We start from the raw sequence: 23,830 nt of genomic DNA, 5'->3' as shown, positions 1-23,830 counted from the left end.
CATATATGTGCTGGTTTAGCGTGTGGGGACTTGCTGCCTCTCATGTATAGAAGAGCTGACCTTGGAGTGAAAACGAGTCTACATCTCATCCACGCCACACTACTACTTTTTGGTTATTTCTTTTCTGCCATTACCTCTGCCAGTCGAGCATGGAATGTCTTAGTTTTAAGAAGGAAATAGGCAAGAACTGGTTTACCGACAGCGAATGGAATAGACTCAGTAACCATGTAGTGAGTGCTGAAACAATGGATTGTTTTAAGAGGAAATGAGATAACTTTATGGATAGGGATGAAAGGTAGTAAGGGGCATGGAACTGCCTAGTGTAGGCCTTATGGTCTATTGCGTTTTCCTCCATTCGTATGTTCTTGTGTCTATGCCCTAGGACACATCCCGCTTGAAGTCATAAATGTTACTGGGATGAATGAACATTGATCCTCATTCTGTATACGCTACTCGTACATCCTGATCCTCTCACTTCTGGAGTGGGCCACCTCAACAGTTAGGTCTCTGTAGCAGGGAGCTACTGGGTCAAATATTCGTACATCTAAAAGAGGCCAATTGTCCTCGTGTCCAAAAAAAAACTTTTGCGCTGACGTCTATTCGCGCTTTGGCTGATGTGTTGGAGGTACGGTGGCTGAAATTCTCCCATCAAGGTGTGAATCGCCGCTTCGCATCCTGCCTACTGCCCCGCACACACCTGAAGATTACCTGCAGCTCCTTGCACCTCGCCCATTGCAACTTCCACGGTCGTTTTCCCTATTAATCTTCTCAAAAGGACGACAGCCAGGTTTCTTGTCCACTGAGATAAGTCTACATACCGAGTATACCTCTGAGGTGCAGGCAGTCCTTAGTAGCCATTTTCCTCGCCAATGTGGGAATGGCATCCTACTGTCGTCCCAAAAAGGCTAGTGCAAAGGGGAGATTTCCATCCTAACGCGTCTGAATCCGATGGCTCTGCTGCCCCCTGGGTGTGCAAAGCATTGTTTACCAATAGAGTGGTTAACAAATGGAATAGAATTAGTAACCACGTAGTGAGCGCTGAAACAGTTGTTTTAAGAGAAGGATGGATAGCTATGGATGAGGATGATACTTGGTAATGGACATGGAACTGCCTAATGTAGGCCTTAGAATCTCTTTAAGTCTCTTTCACTCTTATGTTCTTATGATCCTTTATCAAAAATCGCTACTTGGGGTGGTAGTTACCAGCGAGTTTAATTTCTGGGTGTACTGGTATTGCTTCTGGATACTTTTCCCTTAGAATGTTCAACGTTTTCTCCTTTAGGGTTAGACCTCCTGGGTCTTCGCCCTCCCTTGCAACCTTTCAATGCCTCATTTTGTCCACAAAAATACTGGCTCTGTCTTCCTAGTGCTTCTTTCTGCTGGTGCCATTGTGGAGTCTAATTTTAGTGGCCTCTGCCTTCATCACTTGTTCCACTTCCCCCCTTTCGCCAGTGCTCCATTCTCCTTTGCATCACCTAGACATTCTCCGAGTGCCTCAACTTTCTTCGAGTTCTCTGACGTGTGAGTTGTGGAAGGACGGCCAGAGATTTTAATACTGTCGAAGTGTGGGAAGATGAGTTTGCTCATGCTCTTATAAAGCATATTATATCCTCTATTAGACCCTTGGTTACACTATTTATAGACGGAGTGAAACAGGTTTCCTGGGAAGAAGGTATCCTACTGTATCATTTAACCATTTTTCAACCTTAGGTTGCTGCCATATCTTCCAGAACTGCCCCCCCCCCTTTCCTGTTCTTAATTATGTGAACTCTTATCCATCAACCCTGTTCTCATTGGATCACTAACTCCTGAGTCCCTCTCTCACACTAGTTCACTTCTCACGTCTGTCTACCTCACATTCTCTACAGCTTCTATAACCTCTTTCTCCAATTTGTTATTTCTTGTCTCCAGATGTTGTTGTGCCTTCTGGTTTCTGCATCCCCTTCCTCTGCTACAGCTCGTGTACCATCGTTCACACTCGACACATGCGTACTGTCTGCAATTTTGATGCACGGATGTGGAAATGCATCTCAAGTGATGCCGACCATCTCAAGTGGGCACAGGATTCCTGGTCACAAGGTCCCTTAAGGTGTTTTCACACTGGGCTATTTTTCCTCTGACTGTTGGAGCAGATTTACATCCTGCAACTTTCGGGAAGGAATCTGATATGCAGAGGGAAAACAACTTTCCTCCCAGCATATCAACTGACATTCTATGTAAATTGTTGAAAAATAAAAATAATTATGTGACGAGATCTTGACAGGTTGTGAGAGAGGCAGAGGGGAAAACACACAAATAGAACGAAGTTTATTCTTTAACTAGCTTCACACTAGTGCTTCTTCAGAAGAAGCACCATAGTGCGGAGTGCGAAACTAGTTAAAGAATAAACTAGTTCTATTTGTGTGTTTTCCCCTCTGCCTCTCTCACAAAAATAATGATGTAATTTGTCATAGTGATTTTATGGCAGAAAAGGTGGAGGCGAGAGATACCGCCGATTCATTGGAGGTTGGAGGACAAATAGCCCAGTGTGATAACGCCTTTAGACTGCCGATCATCAGGCCCTACTTGTGTCAGGTACTTGACCTGGGTAACCAGAGCTGCTCCCAGGGATTTGTACCATTCGTAAAGTAGGCAAGGCCTCCTTGTGACTGTTTGACCCCCAGTTTTATGCTCAAGGTTTGGGGGGTGGGGGGTAGGACACTGCTACACCAGGCCATAACACATCACCCCATACTAAACAACACATTATGGGAAACTGCATTGTACACAATCGTGGACGCCAGCAACACAGTATATTCTCTAAGATATTTGTGGGGAAACCCCTTTCCAGCCATGGCGTTCCTCAAGGGACAGGACTGCTCGGCCAGACAGTTAAGGGGACGATAAGAACAAGAATAGCCTGTGCCAGGCCAAGGGAACATCTACTTGCATATTCATTTTCATATCTTAATGCATTTGACACGTCTTATTCATCCCTTAGTTTACAAGTAACAGATTCTCGAGCAAAATATAAACCTCTCATGCTTGGCTGTTAAGAGGGAATGAGGGAACACGGGATTGATATTACACAGAAATTGAAAGGGGCAACGAAAAAGAGGGGCAGGGTGTGAGAGATGGCAAGGCTCTGTAGTAGTAGTCCTCACCTCTTCTATGATCATCCTATGACCTTACTGACCCACAAGTGGTCCCATGGGATACGCTCGCGTCTACCCAGCCGCGTGACTCGGCCCAGAGCTTCCTTGAGTCCCACGGGTGGGACAAAGTCTCCTTGAGGAAACACGTGCAGCACCAGCATCGACCTGCGATGACTAACCTGCACCTCGGCCAGCCACGTAATGATGAACACTGGATTCACTGAGGACGCATACCCCCTCCCCCACAAGCAGATCAAGTTGGGACACAATTTGAAACTCACAGTCGTCCCCTCCCCATTTTCTTGCCCTTAACATGGGCCCTATCATAACACTGGTGCCCAACATTCATTGCTAAATAAAACCAGTTCTCTCTCCATCAGAGTCCGCCTCAACCAGCCTAATATTGGTTGCCCAACATGGGGCAAGACTACCAGCCTAATACTATGAAAGTAGGGAGTACACAGGATGAGAGAGAGCGAGGGAGAAAGTGATAGGGGAAGGAGTAGGTGAGACAGAGATATGGAGAAAGATAAGAGACCATAAAAGACAATGAGACCAATAAGAGATATAGAGGGAGAGATATAAACAAAATTGTTGGTAAAAAACTAAATTTACAGAACCTACAAACTCATTCACTGCCAGGCAGCCTCAAATTTCAGCACTGACCTCACACCCAAGTAGCAATGCTCTAAACACTTTACTTACTATAGCAAGGCAACAGGTGCACATTCTATGTGAAGGACATAATTAGTCTTTCTTCTTAGTGCCCCTCCTCACCACTATTCAATTATCTTTTCTACATTTCTTTCTCCATTTTCCTAATTTTTTCTGTCTAAGTCTTTGTTAGTGTTTGCATAACTTTTCTGGTAATTGATGGGTTCCCAATGGTTTTTGGCTAAAGAAAAATATTGAGAAATTCATAGTAATTTTTATTATAAGACAAGGTACAAAAGTCGTATGATGATTCCTTTTTTTAGTAAATTACAAAACTAAATGAGCTACGAAAAATACATTCTGATCTAAGGGAATTCTAAAAGGCTATCACAGACAACTAAAATCTAATCATAATAATACTACTATAGCATAGTACTGTGAAAATAATATCAAACTGTTTCATCAGACAAGAAACAAACTTAACTGAAAACATTAGTCAAAATGATATATGGATTGTGATGCATTTATTCCTAAATATAATCAACTACTCCATTCATGCTGGTAAATTATAGGGATGCTTGAATAATCTTAAGTCAACAAGATGCTGTAGTTTTTATGAAAATTTTTTACTCCTTTACAAAAATAATACCTTTCTTGAATGAAAATTGCTGACCATGTTTTCTGTCTGTTCTTGTCTAACAATTCGTATGTAATCATTGTATTTAAAGGTTTGTCACTGTGACAACCATTTGCTAAAGTTCACAAGCTGAACTTTACTCAACAAAGTGACACTGGGGTATCACGGAAGCCCTGTACATGTACGAGCTACAAAATATACAACTTAACAAATGGACATAAACACTAAACAAAAACAGCATTAAAAAAAAAAAAAAATAGTTCATCCACAATTTGGATATTCAAACAACTCAAGTTCTCAAATAACTACAGTTGAATTAGACAAAAATAAAATAAACAAAACAAAGACAAGGGGAAAATGGCAATTCAACTAGCAAATGATATATGAAATAGATATTTGTGATTACTTTGGTGTAAGAAGGTACTTTGCCTTCTAACCTATTAGTCCAGATCTTAATACAACTGTTCTGCAAGTCTTAGTCATTCTTTATATTAGAGTGCATGTATATTTGTATGAACTGTATAGGAAGGAGAGTAACTTGCTGGATGCAGAAAAAAATCATGACTAGAAGAAAGGATGCGTTACATCAACACATACCGAGAATGGAACGTGGGAAAAGTTGTAAACATTATAAAGACATCATTTGTCAAGCATCACTAGGAAGGTGCATGAAAAGATTATTTGAGAGGATCAAGGAAATTGCTGGTCATATACAGAGTAATGGAAGAGTAAGACTTATTTTTAACTGTTCAGCTATCACCCACCCTAGACAACAAACAAATTCACAGGAGGGGGATGCACATGGTATTCCTTGATCTGGAAAGCCTGACGACAGAACAGGAGGAACATTATAGTGGAGGGTTTGATATGCACCAAATGAGAAATTGTTTTTATTGTTGTCATTCCCTAAACTGTCTAGCAGTCTCACTGAGGAACACCATGGCTGGAACAGGGTTTTCCGACAATTCCATGATAGTGTGTAAATTGTGTTGTTGGCGTGCATGATTGTGTACAATGCAGTCTTCCATAACACGCTGTATAGTATGGGATGAGGTGTCACATCCTGGACAGTTATCTATGATGCAGTCATCTAGCCTCTTCTGGTAACTTAGAAGGGGTGGATGATGGTCACACCAGTCTGGCCAAGTGGACTCATCCTCTCAGGAGAGAGAAGATTCAGAGGAATGGATATCAGGGGGTCTGGCATGCAGCAATACAGTGTGAGGCTAAGTGGCTAAGATGTTATGCAAAAGTGACAAGTGTTGATTTGGCTAGGAAAAGGGAAGGAGTGAAGTGAGAAGTAGGAACAAGGCAAGAGAAATACTTGTTGAAGGTAGAGTGAAGCGGAAGGAAATGAAGGGAAAGGTTGGTTATACATACATATTTTCATTTGTTTGTTTGTTTAAGCAGTCAAATGAACACAGAAAATGGTCTTATCCTTTCATTCATAATTATATCTTAAGGGCTACAAAATTACTATGGCAAATAGTGGTGATCCACATTAAATGGGAAGACACCTTACATGATGAAAAATATTCATCATATTACAAGAGCTGGCACCTTCCTTCAGTAGGAGGTAGTCAAGTGAAATACCCAACCAATTTCATATAAAGTTACACATTTACTCTAAGAATCTTAAAAAAGTTCAAACATTACATCCACAGTTATTATTTGTTCCATCACTCATCACTATACTTAACCATTATCAAACTGAAAGCACCAGAAACGTTCACTCAGTCTGCCTTTTGATTATGCAAGTCTTTCTTTCCAATAAACAGGACATTAACAACATTTAATATGCACAGGTTTGATCCAACTTATCAACTACATATTCTCCTATTTTACCTTTATATAATTCAATACATTCTTTTAGTACAAGCCTTTTATTGCATATACAGTACTTCTGAAGATTGTGCTTAGGTGCATGAAAGCCCCTCAATAAAGGAAATATATATTCCATAACCTTAGCTATCTGTAATAAATTTGTCTACATATAATATAAATTTGGGTTTGTTGAAAAAAAAAAAAAAATGCATAAAGAAATTCTATTAATAGTTCCCTAGATAACAAATAGCCGAAAGGTAACAATTCTTTTTTCTTAATCAGACTCAAAGATGCAAGCATGGCCAGCACACTGCTCGGACATTCATCTGAAACATGTTAAATCTATGCTGTTTTTTGGGACCAGACATAATGCAACCTGCCTCCCATGTCAAGCTAATTTATGTGTTGAGCGGTCATGAACCCATTTTCTTTAGTGTCAAACTGACAAAAATATCTTCCATTAAACACAACACCCACTCCAACCTGTCTTCCCTCAATTGAGCCATTACCAACAAACCCAGGTAGCTAGGCTCACTTTCACTTCTATCACTCACGTCTCTTCCACTCTCTCCTAATTCAGACACACAACGATGCATCTCCTCATTTACCCTGCATTAATGTATTTAAGCACATCAAAACAGGTAAACAGTCATGGTGAACCTTAACCCACATCAATTCCAGGGTCAAATCTTGGCTGAATATCATCCAACATAAAAACAATAAAAGGTACAATCTAGAATTAATCAGTAAATAAGCCTGTGCAAAATCAGAGTGCAAACTATCGTGCTGAACTACCTTTTCAAACAAGCACTCAGCCTCAGATAAATGTCACATTAGCGGCCAGAATAGTTGACATCAGTTGTTCTCAAATTGGGATACATGGTCCCTGGTTAATACATGATAACACTGGCACAGGTAGTCAGTCAACCAATCAATCTGTTGCCCCAAATATCTTCTAGGAGTCCCACAGCTCCCAAGTAACCAGCAATGTCCACTAGATTGGCCATAAGTCACTCACAGAAGAAATATTGCATTATCTACATGCCTCTTGGTGTGGACTTCTCACCTTCATCTTCTGTATCTGGCTAGGGTTGGGCAGTATAACACGAGGTGTTTGGGGTCTTTTGTATGATAGCTGTCTCTGGGTCAGTTTCTGTGGTATAGCCTTTTCTCTGTTGGTACAGTTTTAGTGTTGGAGGGTGATCTCAACATAATGACACTAGTATGGCACATGGTAAAAGTGGCACAAGTACAAAGTGGCACATGTAAAGAAAGCATGAATAGGAAAATGTGAAAAAAGGGTGAAAATGGCATAACTATGACAGTTTAAAAATGAGAATCTCATGTTTTGACCAAGTCCACATATTTGAACAATTCTTTTCTTTACTGTAGTCTCTACACAAGTTCTTCAGTTTTTGCTGTAGGTTAAAGTTTTTTCCATGGGTGGTTCTCCAATTGAGTTTTGAGTAATTGTAGTACTCACAAGAGTTCCTTCTGAATAGCTTTGAAAAGTTTCCACATTGTATACCCTGGAGATAAAACATGTTTCATCTTTCATACAGGTCACAGGTTTTGATACAGCTATTCATGGCGACTTGATATATGCTTCTAAAGGTGGAAATTTTGCTTGAATGCACCATAAATTCAGTGTTGTTGTTCCCTTAACTGTCTGGCTGGGTAGTCCCAGCTTCCTGAGGAATACCATGGCTGGAACAGTGTTTTACTACAGCATGTATTGTGTTGTTGGCATGCATAACTGTGTATAATGCAGTCTTCCATAATGTGTTGTACAGTATGAGGTGAAATATTACATCCTGGACATTTAAGTTAGTGTTGGGATGCCTCCCTGGGATTTGTGTCTTCCTTTTTAGACATATGTAAAAGAAACGAGTTTGGCTGAAGTATTCTACCAGTGAAACATCCTCTTTAGGGCATCAAGAGTAGTTTCGAATAATTGCATTCCTATTCTGACTTTTACTGGTATGTGTATGAATCTATCTCTATGTGATTCAATTTAATGTTGTGAGCTCTCCCTATCAGGAGGCTAGGATGGTGCTCCATACAGAGGACTTTGTAGCATGAAATATAATGAACCATGCCCTTGGTCCAACTCACTGGCGGCAGGGTTCAAACTGCCGTCATCTCGACCTTTGCCACAAGTAGTGATGCTCTAACCTACTTGGCCATTGCAAATACCATCACTGTCTTTGTAATGGCTCTTCAGCCCTAGTTCCCTTTTCTCTGGGTGCTCCGATTTACTGATTATCATATTCTAACATAAGCCTACACAAAACAAATGTAGGCCCTATCTGGCCGAGCAGGTTAGGGTGTTGCTAGATGCACCAAAGATTGAAGTGATGGGGGTTCGAACCCTGCCACCGGTGAGTTCAACTAAGGGCAGTGTTCATTAAATTCCATGCTACAAAGTTCTCTGAAAGGGATACCATCCTAGCCTGACAGGGAAGAGTCTGACATTAAGCCAAATCGTCAATCATCATCATCCTACCTAATCACAGGGAAAGAAGTCTTCAGTAATACTTGATTTACCTAGAACTCTTTGGTTTTTAAGTTCATGTGTACTTTATCAAGCATCGAAATGAACACAAACATATTGTCCTCAGGTGTTGTACAGACTTGATCACCTTATATTCTAATTAAACTGTGCTATTCTTGTAATGAACTGTTTACATATGCTTACTTTATGTCTGAACAATATAAATTCATTATTTTAAACTGATGTTCATCTCGTCTAACTTTTTATGTCAATACATACATACATATACCAAGGCTTTTTCCCCCTTTCAAGGGAGGTAGCCAAAAAGGGAAAGGCAAAACACTCCCACCCATTTCATCCCTAAATACACTCCACACCCCTCCCACCCTCCCTCTCATCTGCAACTGCCATTTTCACCCAAATGTGTACTTACATGTGTGTGTGTGTGTGTGTGTGTGTGTGTGTACATGTGTGCATGAATGTGCAAGTGTACACATACACATATGTGCATGTGTGAGATTATCATAGTCCAGTCCACTGTTTCTTTTTAGGTAATCAAATACCTTTTGGTGCTTGCAACTCCACTGCAAATTATTTGTGCTCAACCCAACAATCTTTGTGAAACAGAAAATAAATAATCAACATTACTGTCAAACAGTATATACATGTACAAAAGTGATTCTGATTGTTGGGCAAATTAAAATATGAGATTTTATCACCTAAAAAGATGTCAAAACATTGCTATTCATTACATACTCACTTATTTTGAACGATTAACATACCTAATATAGCAGCCATATTTGACTGCGAATACAAGTGAACAACTTTTTTTTCAGCTCTTACAATGTCATAACCATACAATATAGGGGGGGGGAGAAAAAATAAAAATAAAATAAAAAATAAAGTCTGTTAACAGTAAATGTAATGAAATATAGATTAGAAAAAGGAAAATTATTCAGTCCAACTTAATTCTGTTAACAGTATATGTTACGGTATATTCAACATTAGTGAATTCATACTTCATACAATGCACTTATTTTTCAAACTGTTTGTGCAATTACAACGACTGCTTTTCTTCACACCTGAAAAATTTCAATTCACATTTCAAAACCCAAATTCACAAGTAATTCCATTAACAGTACAATGTACCCTGAATCATATACATGTAAAGATGTGAAACTTACACCAAAATTATACAGCTTCATAAAGTAAAATACCTTGTAAATGGCTTCTAAAGATTACTTTAGGAAAAAATAATACTGTAGTACAAATGTAAATAATATGGACAATTTGTTTTATGAAGCTGCTTTACATTTCATTGATCAAGGATGCATTACCATTAAATATTAATGGCTGTAATGAAATATTACAAAGAATGGGTGTGTACATGTGCTTTTAACTTGGCTCCATTGTCTATTATTACACAAGTTTCATATTCACATTCTGCAATCCTGATTACAGTTACTCATAATTCTATAGCATATTTAATGTGCATACAATCCAATACACTTTGTATTTTTCTTGAAACAAGGTTAACATCTAGTTTAATGTTGTATCAACAAATGTAAAACCTTGTTCACCAAAATATACAAGGTTATCCATCAAAAGTTTTATTTTTCCTTATATTCTGAAAGAATCTGCCTTACTATTGATGTGCTTTAACCGTAGATAAACATCCGTGCCAATGCCTTGCATAGTCTGAATGGTCAAGCTGCCACCAAGGTACTGTGCATAAGCTCTTGATGTTGGAAGACCAAAACCAAACCTTAAGAAAACAAACATGAATACATTAGAATACTTATGAATATACATAAAGTGAGGAGCACCGTACAGTACTCAAGTAATCCAAGTGATATTTATCTATCTATATGCCAATGGCCTCTTCCCTCTCATAAGTGAGGTAGCCAGACAAGGCACACACCCACTCCCACTCATTCCACTCCAATCCACCACCAATGTTTTTCCCTCTCATCTTAGCTCCTTATTGATGAAAGGTCCTCCCTGTCTCCTGCCCAATGCCTGGGTCAACAAAAATGGACAAATCCCGAGAAACTAAATCACAGGTTGAAGGCCCAGACAAAAATATAAAACTAACCAATCCATTACTCTAGTTCTCTCTTGCAGATCTGTGGGACCAAGAAACTAATAATATCCACTACTTCAGCCTTTTACATCACTCAATGAGTGAGCAAGTGAGTGATGGGGAATATTTGGGTTAAAGGAAATGCAGCTAGGCACATCTTTCCCACAGCAGGTATATGTACAGTCCAGTAAGTATATACACCAAGAATTGAATTATCTTTCCCAAGGGAGGTAGCCAAAAAATAAAGGCATAAAATCCACTCCCACCCATTCCATCCCCTACATACTCCACTACCATTCACCCCCTCCCTCCCTCTTATCTTGGCACCTCCTGGATGACGGGTCATCCCTGCACCTCTCCCACTGCCCTCGGTCAGAAGCAGTGCAGCAAGACACAGCAAGGCTGCTTCATTTAATCGGTGACCCTCCCCCTCTCCGTCCTCTCATGCAGAAATGCAGAAGACGAGGAGAAATCTTTTCATGCTGCATCAATTTATTATTCAAACACACTCCCTCTCCCAACATCCCCCACCCCCTCCCTTCCATATATCACAGCATCATCCATACACAACCATTCTCCATTCACCCTCATCTTCTGTCTTCTATCCTTCCTCAATAGACGTTCCTCTCTTTCCCAATGCCCCTTTTACCCATCCATCCATCTCATCCTTGGTCACCCCCTCATTTTCGCTCCCTCCACCTCTGCCTTCTACACCTCTTTCACTAATCTTTTTTCACTCATTCTTTCCATGTGTCCAAACCACCCCAATACTCATTCACCAACCATATCTCCCAACTCATGAACAAAAAACACAAAATTGGCAAAACTTTATCAATACACTTGATCACAAAACAAACACCAGCAAATTGTACAAAACACTCAACAGCATCACACTATCCAACACTAACACTACACGCTCTCACGCAGCAATAATCACAACAACAGATAATCTACCCTCAAACAGACAACAAGCAAACGCACTCATACATCATTTTGCACAGACGAGCCATCTTACATCTCACCCTGACGACCGACGCACCATTCGACGTAAGAAAGACTTCCCCACAGACTCAGACTATACACCCTTCATAGACAGTCAGACAAAACTCATAATGCATAATCTCAAGCACTCATCTGCCTGTGGCCCTGATAACATAAGCAACATCCACCTAAAACACATTGGACCACAAGGTATACACGCACTCACAAACATTGCAAACTACAGCTATTCACACAACACTATACCCGACATCTGGAAGCATGGTAAAATAATCACCATTCCAAAACCGAACAAAGATCCAACAATCCCAACATCGCACCGCCCAATCACACTTCTCTGCACCCCCTCTAAAGTCATTGAACGCCTAATACTTAAACTTGTCACACCATATACTCCCCTTGCTGACTCACAACACGGTTTTAGGCCACTACACTCCACAAACACTCTTCTGACAAACCTCACACAAAGAATTTTAGATGGCATCAATTCAGATAGGCCCCACCACAGAACACTTCTTATAACATTGGACATTAGTAAAGCTTTTGATGCTATCCCCCGCCACAACCTAACAAATAAAATATATAACAAAGACATGTACAATAACACCAAAAGATGGCTGGCCAATTATCTGGCAGGCAGGAATGCTCATGTGTCATATAATGGCCAATCATCGCACATCAGAAACATTAAGAACGGAGTACCACAGGGCTCAGTTCTATCCCCCACATTATTTAATCTATACATGCATGACTTACCCACACCAGACACCTCAGAAATACAAATCTCTTCCTACGCAGACGACATAACAATCACATGCACACATCGTAACACAGACAAAGCTGCAGAAATAATCCAGCCTTACCTTGACACACTCAACACATGGTTCATCACAAACAGACTCAAAATAGCTCCAACCAAATCTACAGCAACACTTCTCACCAACTGGACAAAAGAACACAAATACATACCTCATCTCTACATCAACAACACTCTAATACCACACACAAACACACCGAAAATTCTTGGTGTAACATACGATACATCCATGTCTTTCAAACAACACCTCACAAACATAAAAAACAAATGCACACCTAGACTTAACGCACTTAAGTCAATCACTGGAACAACATTTGGACAAAACAAAGAAACTAATATAACAATATACAAACAATGCATACGCTCAGTGATGAATTATGCGAGTCCTGCATGGGCTCCTAATCTCAGTGAGACACACCACAACACCCTTCAAATCATACAAAACAAAGCCCTAAAAACAATTACAGGCTGCACAAATACAACACCTACAGACCATTTACACCATGAAACAAAGTCCTCAAAGTCAAGGACCACCTCGACATGAGAGGCACACAAACACTTGCTGCAGCCACCACAAACACATCACACCCACTACACTACATAGCAGAACACCCACACACACCAAGAAACATTAAAACTACACCCAAAGACCTTTATTACGCACAGATACTCTCTTCTCTTCCTCCACAACAACCAAATACCAGCCTCCGCAAACATATTCATAATCATATCACTCACCGCTCCATTAACACACTGAAAGACAACACACTGCTGCATGCCAGACCCCCTGATATCCACCCTTCTGAATCCTCTCTCCCACAAAAGGACAGAGTCCACTTGGCCAGACTGCGATGCGGTCACCACCCAGCACTTCTAAGCTACCAGAAGAGGCTGGACGACCGTGTTGTGAACAGCTGCCCAGGATGTAACACTTCACCCCATACCATACAACACATAATGGAAGACTGCATTATACACAATCATGCACGCAAACAACACAACATACACTCTATAAAGGATTTGTGGGAAAACCCAGTTTCGGCTGTGGCCTTCCTTGGGGAGACGGGACTGCTCGGACAGACAGTCTAGGGAACCACAACAACAACAACAACTCATTTTCCACCCCTGTTCTCCTCCTCACCTCCTTGTTTCTCACTCTATCTATGATAGTAACGCCTTTCATACTTCTTAGGCACCTCATCTCAAACACATTCAAACTCCTCTCCTCTATTATATTCCATGTTTCTGTCCCATAAAGTGGTCGGAACAATCACTCCTTCATAAAATCTCCTCTTAGCATCCATTCCCAAATGTCTATTTCTCATACTTTTTATTCCTGCTATGGCATTTACTTGCTTCTCTCAATCTACATTCTACCTCCACTTCTTCCTTTCCTGCCACTTTCGCACCCAAGTATCTAAAACCATCCACTTCCTCCAGTCTCTCTCACTTAATACTCATTTCCAGTGTGCTGCCACATTCTCCCCTTGCACACCTTACTTTTACCCACATTCATCTTCGACTTCTATCTTTCACACATCTTCCCAAACTCTGTCACTAACTTCCTCAATTCCTCTTTTGATCCTGCTACAAGTACAGTGTTGTCAGCAAACAACAAATGGCTTATCTCCCACTTTTCTCCATTTTCTTTAATCATCTCCAATCCCTGACCTATTATCCTTTCGTTTACCTCTTGCACCAGGCCATCCATGTATAAATTGAACAGCCAAGGCAACATAACACATCCCTGATGAAATCCCACCTTCATTTCAAACCACTCACTCTCTCCATTTCTAATTCTAACGCAGGCTCTATTACTCTTGTAAAAACTCTTGACTGCTCTTAAAAACTTTCCTCCTATCCCATATATCTACAATACCTCCAACAGTACATTCCTGTCTACCCTGTCATAAGCATTTTCCAAATCCATAAAAGCTCAAAAAACATCCTTACCTTTTTCTAAAGCTTTCTCACATACCTGCCTTATCACAAAAATCTGATTCACACAACCCCTACCTGTCCTAGATGCACACTTTTCCTCACCAATTACTTCCTCTCCTAATCTCTCAATCAAAACACTCCCATAAGCCTTCCCAACTACACTCAACAAACTGATCCCTCTCAAACTACCACACTCACACTTGTCCCCTTTTCCCTTGTAAAATGGAACTATACAGGCACTCCTCCAGTCCTCTGGCACTCTACCCTCTCTTAAATAAACATTAAATGTAAACTTAGAGGTTACTTACCCATGCATAGGTCCACCTGCTGGATTTGGGTTGATGACTTCCATGAAGTTGGCAAAAATTCCTGAAGAGCCAGAATGAGTTCCACCACTGCCACCTCCATTTAAATCTGGTTCGGCTTTGTCCTCCTTGTCAGCTGTTGTGAAATTGTAATTCAACACCTTGTCCATAAGATGATGAGGAATACCACCACCTCGGTCACTCACTCTGTCATAAAAGAAATGTCAAATGTAAAGTAAATCATGGAGGAACTGACAAGATACTGGTATGGACAAAGATACAAGGTATATGATATAAATAAAAAAAATTAAGATTTCATTGGAATACCCAGGAAACAATGCATTGCATGAAGAATGAATGTATGAAATTACATAGATGAGCTTTAGAGTAAATATATCAGTTTCTCTGAATTAGTTTTTCCTCAACTTTTAAACTTTTTTCTTGCCCATCATTTTACTTTTGCTCACATATATATATATATATATATATATATATATATATATATAAATATACAAGCACCCGGACCTGGCTTCGCCAGGTGTGCTTGGCCTACGGCATAGCTTGCTTCGCTCGCGAAGGAGTCTTCAAAATCTCCTAAAGGAGCCTTCAGTCTCCAAAAGGAGTCGTCAAAGTCTCCCGACGTTTTCGTCAAATTCTCTCTCTCTCTCCTTCTCTTTTTCAAATTTTTCAAAACTGATAAACTTTATTTTTTTATGTATATACTGTAGATTCTCTTGGCAATATTTCGTAAAGATTCTCTTAGCAATATTTCGTAAAGATTCTCTTGGTAATATTTCGTAAAGATTCTCTTGTTAACATTTGGTAAAGATTCTCTTGGCAATATTTCGTAAATATTTTCTCATTAATATTTCGTAAAGATTCTTTTGTCAGAATTCCGTAATTCCGTTTTTATGTATATAGATTCTCTTGGCAATATTTCGTAAAGATTCTCTTAGCGTTATTTCGTAAAGATTCTCTTGGTAATATTTCGTAAAGATTCTCTGAGTCTGAGTCAGATGTGTCCCCAGGAGTTTGTATTTCCGGTGATGACTCATTTCCGGAGTAGGAGGTTGTAAGGTTTAATCTTCTTCACTTCAGTAACCCACTTCCAGAAATGCCGATTTCTTCGTACCTTCTCCGCTGGTGCCTCACCCATGTTGTTGTGTATAGTAACCTTATAAATCGTTTTCTTCCAGACCATCCCCGCGCCAGATCACTGTTAAAACACTCACCCGGTCCATGACCCCCTGTTACCTTTTGTTCGGGTCACGCACTTTCGTTCAGAAATCTTACTTTTGACCATTTCCATTTTTATTTAATTAGATATATATATATATATAATTATGTATATACACACACACACCAAGGGCTTTTCCCCCTTATAAGGGAGGTAGCCAAGTCAATGGCATGCACCCACTCCCACCCATTCCACCACCCTTGTTTCTCTATCATCTTAGCTCTTCATGGATGAAGGATCATTCATGTCTCCTGCCCACTGCCTAGGTCAGTTGGCAATGCAGCAAGACACAGTGCATCCTCAGCAAGACCACTTAATTGGCAACCTCCACCTCTCCATCCCCTCATGTGGAAATTAGAGAAGATGGGGAGAATCCCTTCATACATATACATACATATACCAAAAGCTTTTTTTTTTCCTTTATAGGGGAGGTAGCCAAAAAAAAAACCATAGGCATAAAAACCACTCCCACCCATTCCACCCCCAACATACTCCATTCCCATCGACCCCCCTCCCTCCCTCTTATCTTGGCACCTACTGGATAACAGGTCATCCCTGCGTCTTGCCCACTGTCCTGGGTCAGAAGCAGTGTCATAAGACAGCACATTCACAGCAAGGCAGCTTCATTAAATCGGCAACCCCCTCTCCGTTCCCTCATGCAGAGAAGGAGATGGGGGGAAATCCCTTTGGGCTGCGTCAACTTATTTCTCACATATACTATCTCACCAACCATCCCCCACCCATTCCACCTCATGCATCACAGCATCATCCATATACAACCATTCTCCATTCACCCCTGTCTTCTGTCCTCTCCTGTCATTCCTCAACAGACATTTTTCCTCTTTCCCAAAGCCATTTTTTACCCCATCTATCCATCTCATCCTGGGTCAATCTCTCATGTTCACTCCTTCCACCCCTGCCTTACACACCTCTTTTACTAGTCTTTCTTCACTCATTCTTTCCATGTGTCCAGACCATCCCAATACTCTTTCATCAACCCTATCTCCCAACTCCCTTTCCTAAAACAATTACAGGCTGCACAAATACAACACCTACAGACTATTTACACCATGAAACAAAAGTCTTCAAAGTCAAGGACCACCTCGACATGAGAGGCACACAAACACTTGCTGCAGCCACCACAAACACATCACACCCACTACACTACATAGCAGAACACCCACACACACCAAGAAACATTAAAACAACACCCAAAGACCTGTATCACACACAGATACTCTTTTCTCTTCCTCCACAACCACCAAATACCAGCCTCCGCAAACATATTCATGATCATATCACTCACCGCTCCATTAACACACTGAAAGACAACACATTGCTGCATGCCAGACCCCCTGATATCCACCCTACCGAATCCTCTCTCCCACGAAAGGACAGAGTCCACCTGGCCAGACTGCGGTGCGGCCACCACCCAGCACTTCTAAGCTACCAGAAGAGGCTGGATGACCGCATTGTGACCAGCTGCCCAGGATGTAACACTTCACCCCATACCATACAACACATAATGGAAGACTGCATTATACACAATCATGCACACAAACAACACAACATACACTCTATAAAGGATTTGTGGGAAAACCCAGTTTCGGCTGTGGCATTCCTTGGGGAGACAGTCTAGGGAACAACAACAACTCCCATTCCACCCCCCCATTCTCCTCCTCACCTCCTCATTTCTCACTCCTTCTAGCCTAGTAACTCCTATCATACTTCTTAGACACCTCATCTCACATTCAATCTCTTCCTCTCTTATGTTCCATGTTCCTGCCCCATATAGTGCTGTTGGCACAATCACTCCTTCATACAATCTCCTCTTAGCATCCATTCCCAAATGTCTATTTCTCATTACACTTTTTAATCTACCAAGGAATTTACTTGCTTCTCTCAAAATAAATTCTACCTCCACCTCCACTCCCTTTCCTGCCACATTCGCACCCAAGTATCTAAAACTATCCACTTCCTCCAGTCTCTCTCACTTAATACTCATTTCCAGTTTGCTGTCACTTTCTTCCCTTGTACATCTCATCACCTTACTTTTACCCACATTTATCTTCAACTTCCTCCTTTTGCACACCTTCCCAAACTTTGTCATTAACTTCCTCAATTCCTCTTCTGATCCTGCTACAAGCACAGTGCCATCCACAAACAACAGCTGGCTTATCTCCCACTTTTCTCCTTTTTCTTTAACCATCTCTAATCCCTGGCCTACTACCCTTGCATTTACCTCTTGTACCAGCCCATCCATGTATAAATTGAACAGCCAGGGCAATATAACACATCCCTGATGAAGTCTTACCTTTACCTCAAACCACTCACTCTCTCCATTTCTAATCCTGACACATGCTCTACTACTCTTGTAAAAACTCTTGATAGCTCCTAAAAGCTTTCCTCCTATCCCATATATCTGCAATACTTCCAACAGTGCCTTCCTGTCTACCCTGTCATAAGCATTTTCCAGATCCATAAAAGCTCAAAAAACATCCTTACCTTTTCCTATAGCTTTCTCACATATCTGTCTTACCACGAAAATCTGATCTACGCAACCCCTACCTGTCCTAAACCCACACTGTTCCTCACCAATTACTCCCTCTCTTCCTCTCCTAATCCTCTCAATCAAGACTCTCCCAACTACACTTAAACTGATCCCTCTCAAACTACTACACACACACACTTCACCCCTTTTTCCTTGTAAAGTGGAACTATACAGGCACTCCTCCAGTCCTCTGGCACTCTACCCTCTCAAACATTAAATAACCTCACCAGCCAGTCTACCATCACTGTACCTCCCTTTTCCATTCTGCATGATATCCATCCAGACCAGGTGCCTTACCTGCTCTCATCATAACTGCCTTCACTTCATCTTTTCTTATTTCTCCTCCATTTTCCTCACTCATCAGTCATTTTCTTAGCACTTCCCACTGCAACTACCTTTCCCTCCCTATCCTTCTTCACATTTAGCAACTCCCTAAAATCTCATTTAGCAACTCCCTAAAATCACATTTAGCAACTCCCTAAACTGCCCATCTTCCTCTTACTGACTTCTCTTCCATTATCATCTCTTCATGTGCACCTTTTACCTTTTCTTCTCTACTTGATTTACCTCCTCTTCCTCTCTTAATAGCCCTTCAGGCTGTATTAAAATATCACACACACACACAACCACTCCCCTCCTCCCTCATCCCTTCCTTGCTTGACTGACATAACAATCCATATAAACATTAAATAATCATGGTGACATATATTCCCAGTGGAGCCCCACAATCAGCGTGGCAAAGGACAGGGATGACCCTTCATCCTATAATGGGTGGGGTGATGCATGAGTACTGCATGGATATGGGACTGGTATAGGGTGTGTGTACATTTTAAATATCACTTCCTTCATAAGGAGCAAAGGTTTCTTAGTGTGTGTGTAACTCCTTTTCTTAATGCTGGGTCTTGTTGTATTGCTTCTGAACTTAGGCATAGGGCATGAGGAAGATAAGATGCGAGGGAAACAAGGGTGGAGGTTGTGATTGGAATGGGTGGGAGTGAATGCTTTCCTTTTGACTTGGCTACTTCCCTTATAAAGATTACAGACCTTTTCTTATTCACAACTCACTAAAGCACTACACCAGAACCCACAGAAATCATCTCGACTCACCTGATGATGAAGTCTACTTCATTGGATGCAATGGTGATGTTAATGGGTGGGAGATGGTGGGCGTCATATTCAGAATGAGTTTCCACAGTTGCTCTAGCAGCATTCTTCAACAGCTCAGGAAGGATATAGTCCAGGGGCACTGTTAATAACATTCACTTGATTACCAGGTATAAGGGATAATGTGATGGCATGCTCACACTGATATAATTCAGTCAAATCTATGTAGAAGAGATGTGAGTAAGTATTATGAGAGGGAAACAAGGGTGGTAGATAGGAGTGGTTGCATGTCTTTGACTTGGCTACCTCTCTTATAAGGGGGAAGAAGCCATTGGTATATAGAGATAAGAGAACAAGCTGGCGGGTTTCAAGCATGGAGGGCCCAAGGATTATACACTGTTGCATGAAGAGGGAATGAAACAAGTAGGAAGTTATAAATATCTGGGAATATATTTATATGAAAATAGAAAATTGGATGGAATTGGCCAGAGTGAGGATAAAGAAGAAGGATACAGAGACATCAGTCCATTTTCAAAGCCCTACTGTACAAGGGCTTACCAATGAACAACATATTCACATTTGAGAAAATAGAGAGGAAAATGTATGAAACAATTTCAATATGAAAGAAAGCACACAGACTTACTTTCTATATATGGAAAAGTTGCATTAACATGGCCTGAGAGCTTCATTTCTGGTACTTTGCCGTACTTGTGTTGAGCAATACGAGCAACAAACTGGCAATTGCGCTCCACCACCTCCTTTAACTTCATATGTTTGTTAATGATTCCCACATAGTTAGGCTGTAACACAATAAATGACCATGAAAAAAATATATATTAAATAAATAGAATAAATTGCAAAAGCCCAAACTTTACAATATACACATAGGCTGAAACACAAAAAATAAAATTAAGTAATAATAATAATGAATGAATAAATAGATGAATAAAAAAATTAATCACAAGAGCCTAAACTTTACAACATACAAATAAAAACCATAACTCTTCAGTAAATCTAGAAAATGTTGCCAACTGCCAAACAATTACCTTGGTATCCCTAAGCCACAGGTGGTGCTGCGCCAGCATACGGATCGCCAGACGGGAAGTTAACGTTCTATCCAAAAATGCCACCACTGTTCGCTCTTCTGAGACATGGCGTCTACATTCCCGAAAACCTGCTGCTAGCTGTGTCACTACATCCTGTAAAGTAGATTTGTTATATACAAAATATATACAATATCAATATTAATTTTCATTTAGTTTCAGGAAATAAAAAATTAATTAAGGTTGTTAAAATGAAGGAGGGGGTAAGGAAGGCACTTAGGACCACAACCTACATTTGAACTTCAGATAATGAATGCCCCATTTAATGAACGAATCCGTTAATGAACAAGTTTTGTGAAAAAAAAAAAAAAAATTCTGTTAACAAATGACTACCTCCCTTGTAAGGGGGAAATAGCCATTGGTATAAGTATATATGTAGTTAACAATCCCACAGGCCCAGTAGTGCTTTGGTATTACTGTCATCACTGTTTCAGTTAGTGAACGTTTTGGTTTAAGAACAGAAACACAGAATGGATCAAGTTCATCTTCTGAAGTTCCACTGTACTGGATAAGAAAATGCAAAGAGAACTGGGTTGAAATGTACAGTATAAATACAAAACTAGAAATTGTAGAGTAAATATATGAAACTAAGAACTATACAGTACAAATACAAGACTATGTGATGGTTCCAAAGTTAACATGTCTAAAACATTATGGTTGCTACAGGGTATGACAAACCTTATGGTCATCGAGCAGCTGACGGAGAATCTTGCTATATGCTAGTTCATCATCATCATTGGTGATACGATCATGCTTGTGCAAGATGTTGAAAGCTCTGATATACAATTCATGCTGCAAAATAAAAGTGTATGTATTATGACTAGAAGGGGCAGGAGCATGGGGAGTGGTTATATGTGAATGATATTTTGACACAACCCAAAGGGATTTCTCCCTGTCTTTGCTATTTTCTGCATATGGGGAAGGAGAGATAGGTGTGTGTGTATTTACCTAGTTGTATTTTATGGGTAGGGGAGCTATGCTTGTGGTATCCTGTCTTCACATCTCGTTTTATCTAGACTGTTTTTAAATTCATGTATTGTTTTTGCACACACCACAATTTCATCTAACTTGTTCCATATGTTTATTATCCTGTGGGGAAAGCTGTTCTTTTTCAGGTCTCTTCTATAACTGTCTTTTATTTTTTATTTTTTAATTCGTGTCCTTTTGTATCTCTACTATCCCATTTTATTAGATCCTCTTTATCAACAATTTCCATGCCTTTCATGATTCTATAAATAGTTATCAAGTCTCCTCTCTCTCTTCTTTGCTCTAATGTCTGTAGCTCAAATTTTGCCAGTCTCTCCTCATATGATAGTTCTGAGGGCGTTGGTGCCAATTTCGTAACTGCTCTTTGTATTCTTTCAAGTTTTGTTACACATTTTTTTGTACTTGGTAACCACATTGTCGCTGCATACTCCAATCTTGGTCTTATCAAAGTGACTAGTATTGTCTTCACCATTTCTTCGTCCAGGTATGTAAATGCCACTATGATTGTTCTTATTAAATTATAAGTTTCTCCAAAATTTGTTTATATGTTTCTCAGGGGGCATTATTCATAATGACTCCCAGGTCCTTCTCATTTTCTACTTTTTAATTTCTTCCTCTCCCAATTTATATGATCCCACTATTCTTTTTTTGCTTCTTCCAAATTCCACTATACTACACTTCTTAATATTGAATTCCATCTCCCATTTCCTACTCCATTCCCATAATTTATTGAGATCACTCTATAGTGACTCACAATCTTCTAGTGTTCACTTTTTTCAACAATTTTGCATTGTCCACAAAGAAGCTTGTATAACTTTCAATTCCTTTATCCATATCATTAATACATATAGCAAACATTATTGGGGCCAGAACTGTTCCTTGTGGAACTCCACTAATCACATCATCCCAATTAGTGTTTGTCTCTTATCACCACTCTCATTTTTCTTTCATGCAAGAAGTCTTCCAATCACTTCAGCAGTTTGCCCTGTATTCCTCCTGCAGTTTCTAATTTCTTTAGCAATTTCTTATGTGGCACCTTATCAAAAGCTTTTTTCAGGTCTAGAAATGCACAATCAGCCCATCCATCTCTTTCTTGTATTACATATATTAGCTTTGAATAGATTCACATTAAGTTTGTGATGCATGATCGTCCTTGTCTAAATCCAAATTGCCTTGGATTTAGTATGTTTTTTACCAAATGCTTTACCCATCTAATTTTGATAATTCTTTTACAAATTTTAACAATTGTACTTGTAAACGGGGAAACAAGGAAGACCCTACTATAGACCAGTCTCTCTTACAAGTTATTATATATATATATATATATATATATATATATATAAATTAATAATAATAATAATTAAAAAATAAATAAATAAATAACTTGTAAGAGAGACTGGTCTATAGTTAGTAGGGTCTTCCTTGTTCCCCCTTTATATATTGGTACTATATTTGCTCTTTTCCAATCTTCTGGAACTTTTCCTTCTTTCAATGAACTGCTTATTAGACTATGTATTTTGTCTGTTAGTTCATTCCTGCATTCTCTCAAAATCCAGTTTGCCATTTCATCTGGTCCATGCAATTTTCTGACATCGAGATTACTCAAGTGATTCATTATTTCATTCCTTGTTACTTCTATCTCTTTCATAGGGGGGACTTTCTCCTCACACTTGATATCTCTAGGTTGTATGTTCTCCCTCGTAAACACCAATTTAAAATGCTTGTTCATAATTTCTGCCATTTCTATTTCCTGTATATTCAACTCCTCCTTGTCATAGTTTCACTAATTCTGTTTGTTGTTTACAAATCTGTAAAATAGTTTTGGTTGATCTTTACATTTTTCTATGACATCTTTTTCGTATTTTCTCTTTTCTTCTCTGCACACTTGTATATATTCATTTCTATAACTAGTATATATTTTCCATTTTTCAGGTCTTTTGTCTTTTTTCATTTTATCCAA

The 23,830-nt window shown here is 39.8% G+C and overlaps 1 protein-coding gene across 1 annotated transcript in view; it reads right to left on the bottom strand.

Annotated features, from left to right (window-relative positions):
- Positions 1-4,046: 4,046 nt before the first annotated feature.
- LOC143035918 (branched-chain alpha-ketoacid dehydrogenase kinase-like) overlaps positions 4,047-23,830 on the bottom strand; it is a 65,617-nt gene continuing 45,833 nt past the window's right edge. The window contains exons 4-9 of the mRNA XM_076203132.1: positions 21,562-21,675; positions 20,827-20,979; positions 20,424-20,580; positions 19,784-19,922; positions 14,892-15,095; positions 4,047-10,508 (exon numbers count right to left, since the gene is read on the bottom strand). Of these exons, the coding sequence (XP_076059247.1) occupies positions 10,364-10,508; positions 14,892-15,095; positions 19,784-19,922; positions 20,424-20,580; positions 20,827-20,979; positions 21,562-21,675 (912 nt within the window). The 3' untranslated portion in view covers positions 4,047-10,363. The remainder of the gene's footprint in view (positions 10,509-14,891; positions 15,096-19,783; positions 19,923-20,423; positions 20,581-20,826; positions 20,980-21,561; positions 21,676-23,830) is intronic.

The sequence above is a fragment of the Oratosquilla oratoria genome, chromosome 19 (genome assembly GCF_046742065.1).
Source record: "Oratosquilla oratoria isolate Oo_2021 chromosome 19, ASM4674206v1, whole genome shotgun sequence".
NCBI classification, from domain to species: Eukaryota; Metazoa; Arthropoda; class Malacostraca; order Stomatopoda; family Squillidae; genus Oratosquilla; species Oratosquilla oratoria.
The sequence above is the reverse complement of the archived record's forward strand: the minus strand, read 5'-3'. Positions and strand labels throughout refer to the sequence as shown.